Raw genomic sequence first — 20,442 nt, 5'->3', positions numbered from 1 at the left:
CTCTTTTCATGCTGAGCTAATCAAAATGATCACAGCTGATCACAGCTGAAAGTCAAATGGCTTTGTGAGCCATTTAGAAGGTGATTAGCTACACCTGATTGAGTTTACAAGTCATTTTTACGAGGGGATGATCCTTTTTCCAACTCAGTGATTCTGTTTTTGTTTTTTTTTCTGACATGTTGGTGTTCTATCTTTCACTTGGATGATATAAGTTGCACTGAGAATTAGTTATAATGTTTGGCGTGATGGTAATGGCAGCAGTATTAGGGACAGTGAATATTTGTTATAAAAATACAAACTGCACACATTAATGGCAAATTCAAGATATGATTTTTAAAGTTCCTATGAGAAGGTTCAATAGAATGATTTCTGAAGATCATGTGACACTGAAGACTGAAGTAATGATGCTGAAAATACAGCTTTGAACCCGTGAGGTTTCGTGTGTGTGTGTGTGTGCGCGCGCATGTTGATAACACATATCTTTGAAGTTCTCTGTTTCACAGATGTTAATCATGTTTGCGTTACATGTCGAGGCAGGTGTGGTGGAGCTGAATCTTCAGCATGTACGTTGAAAAGAGTAGCTAAGTGCTGATGTTCATTTAAAGCGATAGTTCATTCAAAAAAGAAAATCATTTTCTCACCCAAATCTGGGAGGCTTTCTTTTTCTGTGGAACACAAAAGAAAATGTTTAGTAGACTACTCATGCTGCTCTTTTGCATACAGGGAAAGTGAATAAAGGAGGATTTCTGAGCTCCAAAAATGACAATTCGAATAAAGTGCCTCAAGACAAAGTTTCTCAGCATCAAAACATCCAACGTAATGGATTCTTGATGTCTTGTCATTAACATCTTGAGTCGCCATATTTGAATGTACACAAAAAGGGGACTGAGTGAACATTTTAATATGCAGTCATTAAAATGATTTCATTTTTCCTGAAAGGTCTTTTTCTCATACAAAGTGACTTTTAGTATGCAAGTAATATATTTTTGTGGCGTTTTTTCCCCCACCCCCCCTCATATTACTTAGATTTTATTTGATCTATCTATCTATCTATCTGTATGTGTGTGCGTGTGAGTGGGTGTTTTTTTTTTTATATATATATACGAATATATATATATATATATATACACACACACACAGTGTCCGACCTCATTGACTTTCTTTGTATGACAAAAATGCTTTTTGGATGACACAAGGGTGATTAAATTATAGAAGAAGTACAATTTTTGGGGTGTCTGCTGTTATGTTGAGATCAGCTAATCATAATTGAGGTCATTTGCATAAGGAAGTCTTCATTGTGCAATAGCAAAATGGCCTGTTAAGGTTCAGAGAGAGGGTGGAAAACGCTCCTAATGTATAAAATTACCACAAGAAACCTGCTTTTAGGTACGTGGTTATCATTGTAAGTGAACCTAAGGGACAAAAAGAAAATGCTAGTGTAGAATATTTAAACGAGTTAACCTATGCTTCCAGGCATACGATGTAAGGAAAACAGAGGTTCAGCTGTCAGGCTTGCAGATACGATAAATGTATTTTTTTTCTGCATCACCATCTGCTGTACGCGGCTGTTCATTTCCAAAAGTTTAGGGAGTAAAACAAACGGCTGTCACCAACCTTTTAACAACTGACACGCCACAGACGGACTCGACGGGGCAGCCGCTCAAACAACGGCGTTTCACAAGAAACAAGCTCTCAGCTGGAGTCACATGGCACAGGACGAGGCGCGTATAAATTATTCTTACTGCTAAAACAATTCTGTCATATTATTTTTATAAGGATTGAGCTGTGCAAGAACTCCACATGTCCTTGTGTGGTTCTTTTTAAAGGATTTCTCATGTTAACAGAATCCAGGCAGCTTCAGAAGCACTTTATGTAATGCTTTTCCGTCTGCATCAAATTGTGAGCTATTTCTATGTGTTCAGATTTGTGTGTTTACAACTCCAAGCGTCTGAAATGATGGTCAACTAGTGCCCAACATCCAGCTAGTGAGCATTTGTGGACTGCAGTCTTCAAGTCATATATTTTCAGTGGGGTTTCAGTCTGGGCTCTGACTAGGCCATGCAAGGACATTCACCTTTTTCTCCTTCAACCACTGTGTGCTCAGTTCTGCTGTGTGCTTTGGGTCATCGTCATGTTGGAAGGTAAACCTTCTTTCCATTGACATCTTTCTGGCAGAGGGCAGCAGATTTTCCTCAAGAATTTGACAGTATTTTGCCCCATCCATTTTTCCTTGTATCCTGAGAAGTGCTCCAGTCCCTGCTGCAGAGAAACTCCCCAGAACAGGACATCACCACCTCCACGCTTTACTGGAGGAATGCTGGTATTTGGAGGCTGAGCTGGATTGGATTTCCACCAGACATATCGTTTGGTGTTGAGGCCAAATAATTCAGTTTTAGTCTCATTTGCCTCAGAATCTACAAGGTTATTTTTATTATAGTAATTTATTATTTATCTTTATAAAATTATTATATTGTATGTGTATATATAAAATATATATACTTAATTATATTTCTTCTATTAAAATATAATCTATTTTAAATGAAATTATTTAAACTAATAACAAATATATTGTAGCCAAAAATTAAATAGATGTACAGATTTTCTTTGTATGTAAATTATGTATCGTGTTTCTTTATCCTATTGTTTAATGACTTAATTAACTTATTTTGCCAGTAAATAGTCTTTGACATGGCCTAAAACAACCAAATAAATGTGTATATATATTTTTTCTTAATAAGTTTATTAAACTTAAGTTTAATACGTTTTTGTTTATATATAAGTGAAGTGACATGTGGCCAAGTATACCCATACTCGGAATTAGTGCTCTGCATTTATCCCATCCAAAGTGCACACACACAGCAGTGAACACACACACACACCCGGAGCAGTGCGGCCCCCGGGGAGCCGTTGGGGGTCCGGTGCCTTGCTCAAGGGCACCTCAGTCGTGATATTGAAGGTGGGAGAAAGCGCTGTACATTCACTCCCCCCACCTACAATCCCTGCCGGTACAAGACTCAAACCCGCAACCTATGGGTTACGAGTCCGACTCTAACCATTAGGCCACAACCATTTTGTAGCATCCAAAAAAAACAACAATGCTATGACCTTTGACACTTGAGACATGAGTGCTGTAGGACGTCCCAGTGTGATGTGTCGTCCATGAATCGAGCTGTACGTCTCTATTGTGAGTGTGTGTAGGTGTGTGTCTGATCTTTATCTGGATGTTTCCTGAGTGTTTTATCGGTAGAAAGTGAGTCGCTGTCCTCTGAGGCTTTACTGAGGATTTATTCCCATAGCAACAAGCTCCTATCACCTCAGCCAATCACAATTCAGAATAAACTCTCCCTGCTTGTCTCTCTCTAACACACACACACACAGTTGTTTAGTATGTTACTTTCAAAAGTCTGTCTTATAAACTAAAATGCCAGGATCATCATATTTTTATTGGTTCGTTGGAAAATATGCTTTCATGTATATCAGGTTGAGACAAGTTGTTAATTGTAATTTATTAATTATTATTTATTGGCTGAAACAGTGGCTTCATATTTCAGTGTTACCTTTTATACTTTCTTTTCTTTTATTGGCCAATAATGATGCAAATGCAAATACAGTAGCTATTTTGTAGCTGAGACTTCAAGGTTTGTGTATATAGTAGTTTACTTATGCTAAGAAATATTCACTGGAGTAAAAGTGTGACAGTCTCTCCTGAATGCACACTTCCATATTAATTCATAAAAATTGTTTGATCTTTGAATTCTCTTTCACCTCGTATGTCCTTTCCTCGTTTGCGTAATGAAAGGTGTGTCCTAACCTCAGATTTCATCTGTCCCAGATTGCCTCGATCTTCCTTATGTGACTCAAATGTGACTGTTTTAAATGGATTCTAGTCAGCATTGTTTTTACATGATGTTCATCAGCCCAAAGCCAAAAACATGATGCTGTTGGAATGCTGTTATATCGCATACTCGGGGAAAAACAATTTCCGCCAATAATTCCCTGCTTTCCAGCAGTGTTAATAGGTCACCGAACACACCCATCATGCACTGCAGAATGCACACAATATGATCAGATACTCAGACAAGCTTTGATTCTTTGCATTATTTATCAGCTTGATCCTCCTTGAGCCGACGGTTAGTTTCACTACTGAGTCAGTCGTATAATGCACACACACACACACACATACAGGCAGGGAGGAGTGGGATGATGGCCAGTTCTGTTAGACCAGTGCTAATGACTGTGACTAACAGTACAAATGTCTTGCTGCGTGTATGTGATGGTTTTTGGAGACACGGGGCCAAATGTCTCGGCACTAGGGATGTAACGATTCGCTCAACTCACAATGCAATAGGATTCACAATACTGATTTCACGATACGATTTTCTCACAACCTTTTTAACAAAATGAGATTTAAGACAAATACAAATGCAGAACTATAAATGCTTGGACAAAATGCTGCGCATTTCTTTGTGAAATTGAAATGTCAAATAACAAAACTAAACTGAAATTTTAAAACAAACCCCAAATCGAATAAATAACACAAATAAAATAAATCTTTCATATGAACAATTTAAAACCATTTAAGATTAGAGGCTGTGACTGCATTTTAATCACAAGCATGAGCAGTTTTAAATTGTTTAAATTAAATTCGAAATTCGAAATTAAGCAAAATCTGAATGCTCTGACTTTAGTTTTGTGAAACTATACTACATAAAACATCTGCACAAAACAAAAACAGCTGACAAACTGAATGAGAACGCAGATTCACTCTCTGACAGCAGGTGGCGCTCATGGAACAGCAGCGATACGGTGTTTCCTTGGTTACCGCTGTAAACTAAGCAGCGCAGCGCTACTGATGAAAAGAAAATATCATCTAAACTTTTCTTAAGACAGTCAGTTCCCCTCAGAGATACATTCACATAAACTCCCACCCCCAACTGTACCGCGATTCGTTTAACATCTCAACCGATTTGAATCGGCACATATTTGTATCGATTTTCAAGTGGCTACAGTATATAAAACAGTTTTGAAAGGGTCTTCGTGGTTGCCATATATCATGTTTGCTTGCTCTTGTTATTATTTTAGGTGTTTTCTCTTTTGATTCATCAAATGTTGATCTTTAGTCTGTTCTTTTTCATGTAGAGTAATGGTATTTCATAATTGATAAAAATTGTCAAATGATGTGAATTTTTTTAGTGGTTGAGATCTAGGAAGCAGGGTGGATTATTATTTTTATTATTATTATCATTATATAATGATAAATTATTATATAAAATTGTGGAAGTATTATGTTACATATTTATATAGAGAGACTTCTCAAGTGCACTGAAAAAGTTTATTAATTTGTTAATTTTATTAATTAATTAATGTTATATTTGTTATATAATGATATATTATTATAACTAATGTATATAATATATATTATATAATAAATGTTTTATATATATATATATATATCTACACACACACACTCCTCAAATACACCTTAAAAAATCTTATGTAGATCTTATTTTTGTGCATGTAAAATATTTATCTTGTTTGTCTACCTTTGTCTACCATTTATTAATTTATTTACTCATTTTTTTTAAATTATCTATTTACCTGTTTAGTTTAGTTTTGTTGGACATTAAATGGCCTCAGACATGGCATAAAACAATCAAATAAATTGGTTTTATATATGACCAATATCTCATAATGGCCAAATTCTATTTGATTAATCAACCTGTCTGGTATATTGGGTTAATATATTAGTATATTAATAATGTTGGTTTATTAATAATGCATTGTGTTATTAATCTTCCTTATTAGTCTATCTTTACTTAAAGAGCAGGTCATATGGTATTTTAAAGTGTCCTGATATTGTGTTGGAGTCCCCTACAACAGGTTTAAATGCATCTAAGGTCAGTAAACATTGTCATTTTATCAGAATATACATTTAATATTAGAGTCATTTGCCAATGATTTCGAAACGATTCGTTCCAAGCACGTTCAGAGCAAACCCCTCCCTTCCATAAGCCTACTGTGCTCTGATTGGTCAGCTGGCCAAGCCTGTTGTGATTGGCACAGAGAGGAGTCCTTGAGCAAGTTAGCGAGCGCTACCATTGACAAAGCACTTTTGCATAAAACAATAATATAGTGCTCCAATCCGTTCTTATAATAATGACATAAAATACAAAAACACTTATGCAAGCGAATCGTGCCCACAGCTGAAGTTTAGCTGCTAAACTGTGAACACTTAAAGCAATAATGGTGGATACGCTAGCCGCGTGCTAACGTGACTAACTGATGAAACAATACAGTTTGTAAACCAAAATATAAAATAATACTGTAATGTTTGAAGAACGACAGACAAAAGATGCTCCGTCTTAACTATTAATCAGAACACAGAACAGCTGTATCACAGACGCACTCCCTCGTCTCTCCCGCATTAAATATATAACTGCCGGTGCAGCAAAATAAACAGCAATTTCACAATAATTATAAAGTCTGTGTGCTACACTACATTCTTTATTATTAAACGGAGTGATTAGAACAACGTCAGTCTACATTAATCGACATATTCTTAGGAAATTGATATTTTGAGCACTCAATTGAAAATGTACACATAACGTATCAATCGTACTTACAGGTTGTGGTTCGGAGAGTTTGTTAGTCCAAATTAAGAAGATTAGAAGCCAACGAAGATAAAAGCTAAGATTAGAGAAGCAGTCCTTGGTAAAATTACATGCACACAACAAAAGGTTCGAATTGTATTTCTGTGGTATCCTTGAACACGGCGTCTTCTCAACATGATGTAAACACACTAACTAGCGGAAGTGTTTGTGGGCAGGGCAGACTCGACGCACTCCCTCGTCTCTCCCGCATTAAATATATAACTGCCGGTGCAGCAAAATAAACAGCAATTTCACAATAATTATAAAGTCTGTGTGCTACACTACATTCTTTATTATTAAACGGAGTGATTAGAACAACGTCAGTCTACATTAATCGACATATTCTTAGGAAATTGATATTTTGAGCACTCAATTGAAAATGTACACATAACGTATCAATCGTACTTACAGGTTGTGGTTCGGAGAGTTTGTTAGTCCAAATTAAGAAGATTAGAAGCCAACGAAGATAAAAGCTAAGATTAGAGAAGCAGTCCTTGGTAAAATTACATGCACACAACAAAAGGTTCGAATTGTATTTCTGTGGTATCCTTGAACACGGCATCTTCTCAACATCATGTAAACACACTAACTAGCGGAAGTGTTTGTGGGCAGGGCAGACTCTGTTCATATATCGTGGGGAAGTGGAGATTATGCAAATGTGTTACCCAGTGACGTATACTGGTAACAGGCAAAAGATTTGAAAATATGACGACTCGTTAAGGCGATTCAGAATCGACTCTCTCTTTTGAGAGACAATATCTTTTATTTATCGTGCCCTTTAAAGGTTCGAATTGTATTTCTGTGGTATCCTTGAACACGGCGTCTTCTCAACATGATGTAAACACACTAACTAGCGGAAGTGTTTGTGGGCAGGGCAGACTCGCGGGCAGGCGGGGATTATGCAAATGTGTTACCCAGTGACGTATACCGGTAACGGGCAAAAGATTTGAAAATATGACGACTCGTTAAGGCGATTCAGAATCGACTCTCTCGTTTGAGAGACAATATCTTTTATTTTTATCGTGCCCTTTATTGATTAACAACTTTGCAGATTGTTTTAATTTAAGTATAGCTACGTTATAAACTGCAAAAGAGATATTTTTCAAAAACCCATATGACCTGCTCTTTAATGCTATATGATTTTCCCCTCTACATATTCCTTTCTCTTTATGAACTCTATTCTGCTCTCTTTTCTGTACTTTGGACTTTAATTCCGTAACTAATAGTTTTTTCTCTCTCCTTCTTTTTCAGTCACTCTCATTCTCCTGGTTCGATGGCAGCAGTTGTGAGGAATTCTGATTGGTCATGCGGGCGCTGCACGTTTCTTAACTCCAGTGCCTCCTTACGCTGCTCTATTTGTGAAGCTCCTCGGCAGAAGCCGGATTTGAACCATATTTTGCGCCTCAGCAGTGCTGAGGAACCTCGCTGGTCCTGCCCACGCTGCACGCTGACTAATCACCATGGATTAGGCTCGTGTTCTGTGTGCGGAGCAGCTCCAGTTACGCCCAATGAACCCCTCCCACACAAGCAGCCCCCTCCCACTCCAGTAGAGCCCGCCTCCAGCCCTGAAGCCAAAGGTCAGGTAGCCAATGGGGAGTCCCAGTGCACGGAACCCAACGGGGAGGTGTCTGTAGGAGGGGAGGGGTCATCAGAGTGGGCGTGTCCTCGCTGTACTTTAGTGAATACTCCGGTGGCGTTATCGTGCTCGGCATGTGGTGGTCCGAGGAAACTCTCCTTACCAAAAATCCCTCCTGAAGCGCTAGTGGTCCCGGAAGTGCGCACACCCATGGCGGGATTTCCCACGCAAACCGCGGGAGCATCTGCGCCGCTTCTTATCGATCTGACTGAAGATTCTCCACCCCAAGCACCTTCTGAAACCCCTTCTCCACCCCCTGTCCCGTTTCTGCCCCCTTCCTTGTCCTCGCTTCAGAATAACCCCGTACCTCGCAGCCGAAGGGAAGTCCCGCCCCCTGGCCGGCCCCCGAACCCTGCCCCCTCGCCAACCTCGCCCTCAACCTGCCCGCCTACCAAACCCAAGCCCCTCCCACCATCAGACAACTACTCACTCAAGCGCCTGAGCGTGCTGGAGGAGGAGCCTAACAACCCCGCCCCTCCAGTCACATCTCCGCCCTCTTGGAAGTGCCCCGGATGCTCCGCCCCCACAGCTCCTCCCTCGTCATCCGCTGGCCGCTGCGACGCATGTCGAGGGTCGCGGCCAGGTTCAGGCGGCGACGTCATCGATGTACTAGGTGAATCGGTGCGATTCACGCCAGCGTTGCCATCCAGTCCAGACTTCAGCTCGTGGGCGTGTTCCAAATGTACGTTGCGCAACCCGACGGGCGCAGGCCACTGCACGGCCTGCGGATCGTCCAAATTGCACGGTTTCTCCGAGCCGTCCAACTGCTCGTCGTGTTCTCGGAAACAACAGCACTCACGTGCCTTTACTTCCGCCTCCTCTTCCTCCATCTCATCCCCATCTGCGCAGGACAAGAGCGCCTGTCAGTGGACGTGTCCTGCCTGCACGCTCTTGAACGAAGTACGGATGAAGCATTGTGCGGCGTGTCACACCCCGCAGCAGTACCTCAATCAGAGGAAAATAGGGAAACCGCTCAAACGGCGGGAGAGCATGCATGTGGAGACGCGCAGACGCACAGATGAAGGAGAGGCCAAGGAACTGTGGGAAAATATTGTCAGCTTCTGTAGAGAGGTAAGACACTGTCAGTTTGATTTGAGAAAAAAAGATCTGTGTAGTATTTTTAAATACGTTAAGCAGCGTCTAAAGATGCACAGATTCTTACTTTTTTGGTATATATGATACTATCTATGCACAATCAGCTTGTAACACTCCAAAGAGAAAGGAAAACTTGAAATCGCATCATATGACCCCTTTAACAAATATCGGCAGATACTCTAATCTACGGAGACCCGCATATGATATGCAGAAAAAAATGATTTCATAATTTGTGGCCACATTTTAAATAAAATTAATGAATTTGTTCTCCCATTTTAGGTAGTGACTAATTAGTGATTAATTTGTTCCGTCACTTTAATTTAGTTAAATTGTGACCATTATTCAACTAAAAAAGTTAGTGGCCTCGATTTTCCTAAAATGTGGAACAAATTAAATCAGCTTGTAACACTCCAAAGAGAAAGGAAAACTTGAAATCGCATCATATGACCCCTTTAACAAATATCGGCAGATACTCTAATCTACGGAGACCCGCATATGATATGCAGAAAACATTTTAAATAAAATTAATGAATTTGTTCTCCCATTTTAGGTAGTGACTAATTAGTGATTAATTTGTTCCGTCACTTTAATTTAGTTAAATTGTGACCATTATTCAACTAAAAAAAGTTAGTGGCCTCGATTTTCCTAAAATGTGGAATAAATTCATAAGTCCTGGGAATGATACATAGCTTAAGTGACAATACGATGATATTAAAATAAATTTCATTAACAGAAATGTTGACAGAATTGGTCAAATCTGTTTAAGCTGTCCACTTAATTTAATCCTGAAAGTGGAATGTTGGTTTCCTTGTAAAAATATGCAGATAAATGTTGTTCATTCACAGGCTAGGGTTATTTTAGAGTTCAATTCAAATTATTAATATGTAAATCTTCCTTATGTTCATTTAAAAAACTCGCCTTAGTTATTTTAACAGATTTTTTTACTTTTTTTTTTAACATGATATCCAAAGCGATTTGGAGTCTTTACCATTTAAATTTTTTTTTAAAGAAATCTCTTCTGCTCACCAAGGCTGCATTTATTTGATCAAAAAATACAGTAAAATTGTGAAATATTATTACAATTTAAAATAAATGTTTTCTATTGTAATATGTTTTAAAATGTAATTTATTCCCGCAATGTAAAGCTGAATTTTCAGCATCATTACTCCAGTCTTCAGTGTCATGTGATCCTTCGGAAATCATTCTAATATGCTGATTTGCTGCTCAAGAACCAAATTATAGACCTTATCCAACACAATAGATGTACTTTATTAATTATTAATGAACCATCTGTTTTTAGTATCAGTTTAAATGTCTGTGATTGATACATCAGTGCATCTCTAGTGATCTCATTTGTAGTGTTCACACTATACTGTAATATATATCTCTATATTACACACACGACCCGCCTAAATACTAATGTTACATTATCTAAACATCCTGCTACTCTATTCTGTTGACATTTCAAACTGCAGCTCCGTTTTTAAGCTGAGCCAGTATCAGAAACACACAGAGCATGATATCTGCTAAATATTTTATGTATTTCTGACCTTAATCGAGGGGGAAATGCTCAGACTTTGTGTTTGAGGAGATGCTGACAGCAATGTTCTGTTCAGACAGAAGGGATGTTTAAGGAGCGTCCCGCAGAAGTAAGTGGCCGTGTGCTCTTGTGAGTCGAGTGTGTAATGATTCACTGCCGACGGGGCTGAAATGCAAATTCTCAAGTTCTTCTTGTTCTTGATCTTTTTCCATATTCAATAAAAGGTTTCAGAAAAGAACACAGAAGTGTTTAGGCGATTTATCATTTGCACTTAAAACCGCTCTAAGCGGAGTACTTCATCTTTTAAATTGAACTGCTTCCTTAATTCTGGGACTCGCAAATACAACTTCAGCAGCTTCTCAAAGATCTTCTTTAATCGGGAGTTTTCCTTTCAGATATGATTCTAGGATCTTTGAAACTCCTTGATATCTCTGACGTATGTCTTCCATATCTCTGGTTAATTTTTATATTTTAGCCTTGAGATTGATATTCAAGTCAGATTGACTTTTGTGTTTCCTCCTTGTGCAGACAAACACCTCTTAAAGACCTGTGATGGTACAAACCAAAGGTTGAAATCAAGATAAGCCACAGTTTGATCCAACTTATGATCTCTACATTATTGAATTGTTAGTATCATCTTAGAGGTTAAATATATTTGGATGCTGCTCCAACACACTCACTTGCTTCTCCAATGACCTCTTGAGATTTTCCATGTTCTGTGGTTTCCGGACTACACGCGTTATTTCCGCAGGAGGGTCGATGCAACATGATATGAATCCTCAGGTTTTCTCTAAGATGAAGTACATCTTTTTGTTTTTTTGGTGCGTGTTACATGACTAGAATGTCCTTCAGTGTTTTTGGGGCACGTCAGGATGTGTTAGTGTTTACACTGTAAATGAGATGTGATCGTAAGCATCCCTGAAGATGCTCTGATCAGATCTGATCTAAAAGCTGTTATCAGATCAACCAGGATGAATGTTAATTTCAGGTCTCAGCACAGCTGTGATTTGACCCAGATGTTCTCACTTCAGAATAGTTGCATAATGAAAATGATGCATCACAAACTAAGTTTAGAACCTGTCTAAGCTATTCAAAATGTATTTTTTCAGCCCGTTATGTAATAAAATAATATGATCAATAATCGCAGTTATACCAGCACTCTTTCTCTTTGCAAATGGGATTTCAGACATCTCAAACACAAGTTGACATTCAGTGTCACCACACTTCCATGTCTGCATGCATTTCCCCAGCAGCCCCTCAGATCTGCATCCGTCTGCGCTCGCAACTTGGGAGACGTATTTTTAGAAACGGTTGCAGCAGCGATTAAACGTCTCCCCAGAGTCAAAATGACCCCTATTTCTCCGGCATACACGTGTTTTTCCTGTGAGAAAAAAAATCAGGTGTAGCGTGAGCTGCTGCTGTCCGTGAGAATGTATGTTTGAAGCTTTATTGTTCCTGCAGAATATCTGCTGCAGTTTTTGCAAATGTACATGTTTCCTCCCTCTTTGCTGCGTCCTCATATGATGCACATCATGTCGACTCTATAAAGATGCTCACACTAACAGTGATTTGTAGCAACCAAGTGAACAGAAGTTGATGTTTTAGGGTGAAAGTTTGTGTAGTTTTTGGGTAAATAGGGTGAAAATGTACAATTACTTCCTGCATGTATGCGTGTATATTATATGCATATTATTTAATGATGGCAAATGGGATCTCCAAACATTCAGGGAAAAAAGCAATTAAAAAATGATTTTGACCCTAATTTTTAAAAATGTTGTTGTTTTTATTGTTAGTAGTAGTAGTAGTAAAATAAATTAATTTAATGATGGAAAATTATATCTACATAGGTTGTTACATGATATTTATTAAAAACACAGTAATAGTAAACAACAGTAATATTTTAGTTACACACACTATTTATTACAATGTTATATAAAATTAATTAAAATTTTAATATTATATACATTTTAATGATAGCAAATGAGATCTACATACTTTTTTAATTGACTTATTTTACAGCATATTTATTACAAATATATTACAAATTTTATATGTTATAAACGTATTATTTAGTAATGGCAAATGCTGGTTTATTTGTGTGCGATGATCTTACTGAAATCTTGTGTTTGTTGTAGAACACGGTGAACTTCGTGGATGACAGTTTCCCCCCCGGTCCGCGTTCGGTCGGGTTCCCCGAGAACGACAGCGTCCAGCAGCGAATCAAAAAGTGGCTCCGCCCTCACGAGATTAACTGCAATAACTTTAAGGATCGTGGTGTGAAGTGGTCCGTGTTCAGGACGCCCCGCCCCTCTGACATACTGCAAGGCCTTCTGGGAAATTGCTGGTAAGAGAAACACGTCTCTCTCTATGGTTGAGTTTTCGAGTGGAGTGCTAGTTTACTGCTTACAGCTCAGTATAAAGTGTAACAGTATGTGATATGCACAGTGTTGGGAGTAACGCATTACAAGTAACATGTGATTACTTTTTCAAGTAACTAGTAGGGCTTTTACAGTTGCCAAAAACGCAACTTGTGAGTTTTTTGTTATAAAAAATAAATAAGCTTTTTATGGAGTACCGCAATATTGTAATGGATTTCATTTAAAAGAAACTTTCCCCAACACTGGTTATGTATTTAAAGGGATAGTTCACCCAAAAATTAAAATTTTGTCATTAATTACTCACCCTCATGTCGTTCCAAACCCGTAAGACCTTCGTTCATCTTCGGAACACAAATTAATGATGGAATCTGAGGGCTCTCTGACCCTCCCATAGACAGCAAGGTAACTACCACGATCAAGGACCAGAAACATAGCAAGGACATCTGTAAAATAATCCATGTGACATCAGGGGTTCAGCCGTAATTTTACAAAGCTACGAGAATACTTTTTGTGTGCAAAAGAAAAAACAAACAAACTGCGCCACGCGGATACCTTGTTTTCATTCAAATCAAAGCGTAAACGACGTATCCGCATGGCGCAGCTGACACAAAACAGCATACGCAATTTACGTTCAGTGGATACTCTCCAAAATGGCGCTAGGGTGATGCGGAGGAGACGAATTGTTGAATAAAGTCGTTTTTTTTTTTTCTTTTGCTCAAGATGAACGAAGGTCTTACGGGTTTGGAACGACATGAGGGTGAGTAATTAATGACAACATTTTCATTTTTGAGTGAACTATCCCTTTAAACACAATTTTTTGTCACATGACCTCAAGTGGCGTCCAGTTTAGCTGTTTTGCTGCGCTCAGAATCATTTCAGCCCCAGTGTAGTTTAGTGATGTAGGAGTGAAATGTTGGCGCTGTGTCGCTTGTTTCACAGGTTTTTAAGCGCTCTCGCGGTCCTAGCAGAGCGGCCCGAGTTGGTGGAGCGTGTAATGATCACCAGAACCATATGCGAGGAGGGAGCGTATCAGGTGCGGCTCTGTAAGGACGGGACGTGGACGACGGTTCTGGTGGACGACATGCTGCCCTGCGACGAATACGGATTTCTGCTATTCTCACAGGTTTTCGTTGCTGAGCTTGAGTTTGTTTATAAGGACTGATTTTACAAGCTTGCAATTAATAGACTGATCATGATGATTTGAAATAACTGCGATCACTACGATCACTGAGCAGTTACAAATATTGTCATCCAGTGTAAATAATTGCACATTTTTACCTACATGACAACCAGAGGGAGTGAGAAATTAATTGAAGTTAATTGTAACAGCAAATAGTTTGGATGCATACATATTGTTTATTGATCACAAATCAAATCTACATTTATCTGAAAAGCAAATTAAAGACATATTTGACACCATATTTAATAAATATATATTTAAATTGTAATTAATTTTATATTATGTACATATTTAATGATGGCCAATTAGTTTTTTTAATGAAAACTTATTAAAAGGAAATTAAACTTTAATGAAGTTAAATAAAGAATTGCACATTTTTACCTACTAAACAATATGTAATGTAGTGACAAATTATTTAAAAAAAAATTTTTTTTTTTGTAAAGTAAATTGAAAAATAATTCTAATAGCAAATGTTTTAGAGCGGTTCTGGAAATTATTGAAAAAGTTAGTGAAAAGTATTTTTAAAGAGTATTTAAGAAGTAAGTGAAAAGTGTTTTAAACATTGTAAAGATTTGAATGTTTTAAATGAATTTAAAAAATATATATATTATTACTACATTTAATTGTATAAATGTTAATATATTTTAAATATATTTTATGAATTACATTTTATATACTATTATTAGCATTAAAATATTATTGTTATGATTAAATATATTGAATGTAATTATATTAAATAAAACAGTTTAAATATTTTTGGCTTTTTATTATAAAGTAGCGTATGAAAAAAATGTTAAAGATTCTAAATTGTATTTTTGGAAATGATACTTTTGCTGCAAACATTACTTCCTGCTAAGGGCTTGTATTAATCTTTTTTGAATCCCTCTCTCTTTTTTCGGTGTTTTTCTCTTTGACAGGCTCAGCGGAGGCAGCTGTGGGTTGCGCTAATAGAAAAGGCTCTTGCGAAGCTGCACGGGTCGTATTTTGCGCTGCAGGCCGGTCGTGCCATCGAGGGTTTGGCGACGCTCACTGGCGCCCCCTGTGAAAGTCTGATGCTGCAGGTCAGCTCAACCAACCCACGGGAAGAGCCCATCGACACGGACCTCATATGGGCCAAAATGCTCAGCTCCAAAGAGGCCGGGTACGGCGACACACACTCCAGATTATTCAATTAATTGTCCTGTAATTTGAGCCCTGAAATGTATTCACTGTGCTCTGGACTCGCTAATTTCAAGGCACATTATAAGAAGACAAGGTGTCTTTTGTCCTTTATAATGAAGGAAAAAAGACAAAAAATTAATTTTAAAAATAATAAATACAAATTAGATGGTGTTTTACAAAGTATTCTAGGCTACTTGGCAATTACAGGACAATTAATGTCCACATACTAGTAGGGGTGCTCCGATTGATCGGCTACTGATTGCTATCGGCTGATAATTGCTTTGGGAAGTTTGATGAACGTCTGTAAAAATCCTGATTGGAGCATCACTATAAATAATTCTACATGATAAAAAGAAGGCTTCAAAAAGATCGGTATCAGTGATCGTATCGATAGATACTGCTTCCTGTGATCGGCTCCAAAAATCCTGATCAGAGCATCCTTACTAGCATTAGTTATACATACAGTATCAGCTGAATAACGCAAATGATATTGCTAATGATTGCTAATTATATTATTTGTAAACATGATGTCTATAATCATTATTGTAGAATTTACAATAAATATTATATCTAAAAGACACATTGTTGGATATTTTCAGCCATTATTTAAAAGTTGTTGTAATCATTTTATATAAAGTAATTGCTATATTTAAACTAAGATAACCTGTTTCAACTAAAATATTTGTTTGTTTATTTTCTATCTGTCTGTTTATTTGTGATTCTGGTGTGTTATGTTCTGTTTTGTTATTTGTTTATTAAACTAAAAATTAAAAAAATCAAATATTCAAAAAATAATATAAAATGAAACCGCTAAAAACATTATGAATATACAAGATTAAAATGTTGAATTTTGAATTATCTGTGCTACGAAGTGTTATTTTTAAAATTTGAATATTCATATGGTATTTATATACCAGGATATATACTATGTATTATTGTTAACTAAAAATCATTAAAAAAATGTTTTTACTTGAAATTAAAAAAAAGCTTTAACTGAGATAAAATAGTTTATTTATGTATATATGTGTGTGTGTTTTATTTCAGTTAGTTGCCAAAGTATAATTTCTCTACTAAAACAACTACAACTAAAATAACTACAATTAATAAAAAATGTGATACTAAAACACCTCTGTTCTACACTGGTGTAACTGTGAAGTGAGTTATGAGGTTTGGGTTTGTGATCGTTGTCTGTGTGTGTCTCAGCTTTCTGATGGGGGCGTCCTGTGGTGGCGGGAACATGAAGGTGGATGATGCTGTATATGAATCTCTGGGGCTCCGCCCACGACATGCCTACTCCATACTGGACGTCAGGGATGTTCAGGGCTACAGGTCAGACACGTTCACAGCATGCATGCTGTCAAAACAGAGTTTCTTCACCCATACGACACAAAAGATCACTGTTTTTAGGGGTGTGATGTTACACGTACCGTACGGGTCTTACACAGTGTTGTTTTAACCACTGCGTATGCAGAAGTTCATTTGAAGCTTCTAGTTTTATATATCCTCATTTTAACAAAACAATACCGATTCTTAAATCCCAAGATCGATTATTTAGTCTATGCTGTTTCAGTGAATAAAACTTCATTAGATATTATAATATAACAGTAAGCTTTGCGTTTAGTGACTTTCAACAAGAAACAAAGTCTCATCTTTCATATTCTGTCCGTTTTATCAGGAAGTTCAAGCTTTAAATGCTGTTTTGACATGTTTCACGGTTTCACGACAAATCAATCACGTGATTCAACTGTGAAAAGATGTCATTAAAACGTAGCATTACATTTAGCTAAATATATGAATATATGCACTATATTAGCCTATATATTCAATATATTTATTTAACCTGTTAACGTAACTGTCATTAAAACAAGTTATGAGTATATTTCAACAACACACTGGAGTAGAAACATAATTTTCTAGATTTATAAATTAATTTATGAAACTGCCTTATGTGTAATTTACATTTGCATTTTGCATAAAAATTTTTTTATTTCAGTGCTGATTATTATATCTAAAAATAAATAGCAATTGAATTTAATAGTTTGGATTTCTTTGTTAATTGTAACTTTTAATATTATAGTAATATGCAAGTTATACGGCTCCTATGTAATTTACAATATTAGCAGAGGTAGATTTTTTTATTTTTATCGAATTTATTTAAAGACAGAGCCACAATTTGTTCGGTAAACCACTGTTTAATGAAAAAGTAAAAAAGAAGCAGTTTGATGTTGATTTTGATTGCTTCTATTGTCTTCATCTGTAAGTCGCTTTGGATAAACGCATCTGCTAAATGTCTAAATGTAATGTAAATGATGTTTAGTTGCTGTTACCGAACCGTGACTTCAAAACCGACCCGTCATTTTTGTGTACTGTTACACACCTGCTGCACTGCATATAATGAAGATGATTCATGCTGTCATGCAAAGAACAAAAAAGTAGTCCATAGATGTTTTCTGAGGTCATATGATGGCATGCATGAGAAGGTGGGTTGTTTTTGAATCGTGAGTGACGCGTGCACTCATTGTGACAGAACAATAAAAGCAGGCCAGAGCTGTAAATCTTGAGTGGTTCTGGTAAAGGACAGCGGCTTTTGTGTTCAGGCTGCTGCGGTTGAGGAACCCCTGGGGCCGGTTCTCCTGGAATGGCTCGTGGTCAGACGAGTGGGCCGACTGGCCGCAGCACCTGCGTCACGAGCTCATGGCTCACGGCAGCAGCGAAGGCGTCTTCTGGATAGAATACGGAGACTTCATTAAGTGAGTCATTAAGTGCTTCATCTGTGTTAAATTGACCTTTAATCTGAGATGAGCTTCATCAGAGCTTTCCATAAATAAAGAGCACCTCGTTAGTGGACCGAAGTCTTTCAGAAGTGATGTGAATGTGCAGGAGGCTGATGGCCTGTTTATTTGCTTTTTTTTAGTTTATTTTATTATACATATATTAGTAATTAGATCTAAATAAACTTGGAGAAAAATTAGGACGCCATATTTAATAAAAATTATTATATTCAATTCTGATGAATTTATATGCATAGTATTAATGATGGAAAGTGAGATCTACATAAACACATTTCACACCATTTTAATATAAAAATATTGTGCTGTTTTCTGAAAATTCTGTTTAAAGAATATATTCAAATGAATTCATTTTAAATTCTAGAAACATTACTTAATGATGCAAGAGATCTGCTTAAATTTGACAAATGTGATGTAAATGTGCTGTATGTTATTTTTATTATATTATGTATTATATACAAATTCTGTTGTTGTTTTTTTTATTACATATATATATATATGAGCAAATGAGACGAACTTGGAAAAAACAAGACATATTTACAACATATTTATTAAGAAATATATTAAAACCTACATAAAAATACATTTTACACAATATTAATAAAAAAATATTAAAGCTTGTAAAAAATAAAAAAGTAAATAAATTCTATTTAAGAACATTATATTAAAATGAATTTATTTTATATTATATATAAACATTATTTAATGACATGAAAGACACATTTTACATGAAATTTATAAAAAATTCTTAACATTTTAATTGTATGTATTAGTGATGCCAAATGAGATCTACATACATTTAAAAAAAAAAAAAAATTATTTTACATCATATTTATTACAAATGTTAAAAGTGTATTAAATTTGTTAAATCCATAATAAATACAAACAATATCTACATACATTTTTAAAAATGACTTATTTTACACCATATTTCTTACAAACATTACATTACAATTCACTTAGTTTATTATGATATACATTTTAATTTTTTTTATATGAGTTCTATGTAAACAATATTAAAGACATTTTACACAATTTTTATTAACAATATTAATATATATATATTTAATAATAGCAAATGAGATCTAAATTTGAAAAAAAAAATTGATCTTTTATTCATATTCTTTAATGATTGTAAATGACAAAATAATTATATTTATTTAAAAATTAATTCAAGTAATTCCAATTGGGTATTGTTATCAACTGATGTTCAAATTGGCCAAAATACACAATAATCCGTCTGACCGACATAGCAGTCTATCATTAATTCTAGTTAAATAACTGCAACAGAAAAAAAACGTATTTAATCTTGTGTGTGCAGGTACTTTGATTCGGTGGATATCTGCAAGATTCATCCTGATTGGCAGGAAGTTCGTCTGCAGGGCTGCTTGCCCTGCCGGGCGAGTAAACCGGTGACTGTAACCGCCCTCACGGTCCTGGAGAGAACCGCGCTGGAGTTTGCCCTCTTCCAGGAGGGCAGCAGGTAAATAACAGCAAAATAAATAAAGAATGAGGCATGAAATATTAACCATAAAACAACAACAACATCAATTCTGTGCCGTTGCTCCAGGCGTTCAGACACGGCCGACAGTCACCTGTTGGATCTGTGCGTCACGGTCTTCCGGGCCTCATTCGGTAACGGGAATAGGCTGGTCCTGGGACGTCTGCTGGCACACAGCAAGCGCGCGGTGAAGAAGTTTGTAGGATGTGATGTGATGCTGGAGCCGGGAGAGTATGCGGTGGTCTGCTGTGCCTTCAACCACTGGCAGATGGACCTGACGGGCGCTTCAACACCAGGTACACAAACACACGCTTGATTAACCCTTCGCGTGTGTTTGAAACAAGATCCATTCTGATGTTCATTCATGTTTATTTTGTGCTATAACTAGTAAAGAGGAAGAGATGATGAGAACTGAGGCGCTACAGCGATCTGTCACCACACATTAAAGAGCCACAAAATGCTATTCATTTGAATTAAAAAAATATAAAGGCAAAATTTTGAAAGCGGAGACT

The 20,442-nt window shown here is 36.7% G+C and overlaps 1 protein-coding gene across 1 annotated transcript in view; it reads left to right on the top strand.

Annotated features, from left to right (window-relative positions):
• The window catches only part of LOC107556629 (calpain-15), a 38,215-nt gene that overhangs the window by 11,587 nt on the left and 6,186 nt on the right, over positions 1–20,442 (top strand). Inside the window, exons 3-10 of the mRNA XM_016239766.1 lie at positions 7,902–9,357; positions 13,057–13,265; positions 14,239–14,422; positions 15,397–15,620; positions 16,844–16,969; positions 18,238–18,390; positions 19,751–19,912; positions 20,000–20,226. Of these exons, the coding sequence (XP_016095252.1) occupies positions 7,902–9,357; positions 13,057–13,265; positions 14,239–14,422; positions 15,397–15,620; positions 16,844–16,969; positions 18,238–18,390; positions 19,751–19,912; positions 20,000–20,226 (2,741 nt within the window). The remainder of the gene's footprint in view (positions 1–7,901; positions 9,358–13,056; positions 13,266–14,238; positions 14,423–15,396; positions 15,621–16,843; positions 16,970–18,237; positions 18,391–19,750; positions 19,913–19,999; positions 20,227–20,442) is intronic.

Source organism: Sinocyclocheilus grahami, unplaced genomic scaffold (assembly GCF_001515645.1).
Source record: "Sinocyclocheilus grahami isolate Dianchi unplaced genomic scaffold, SAMN03320097.WGS_v1.1 scaffold575.1, whole genome shotgun sequence".
Taxonomy (NCBI): Eukaryota; Metazoa; Chordata; class Actinopteri; order Cypriniformes; family Cyprinidae; genus Sinocyclocheilus; species Sinocyclocheilus grahami.
This window is presented reverse-complemented; position numbering and strand designations above follow the sequence as displayed.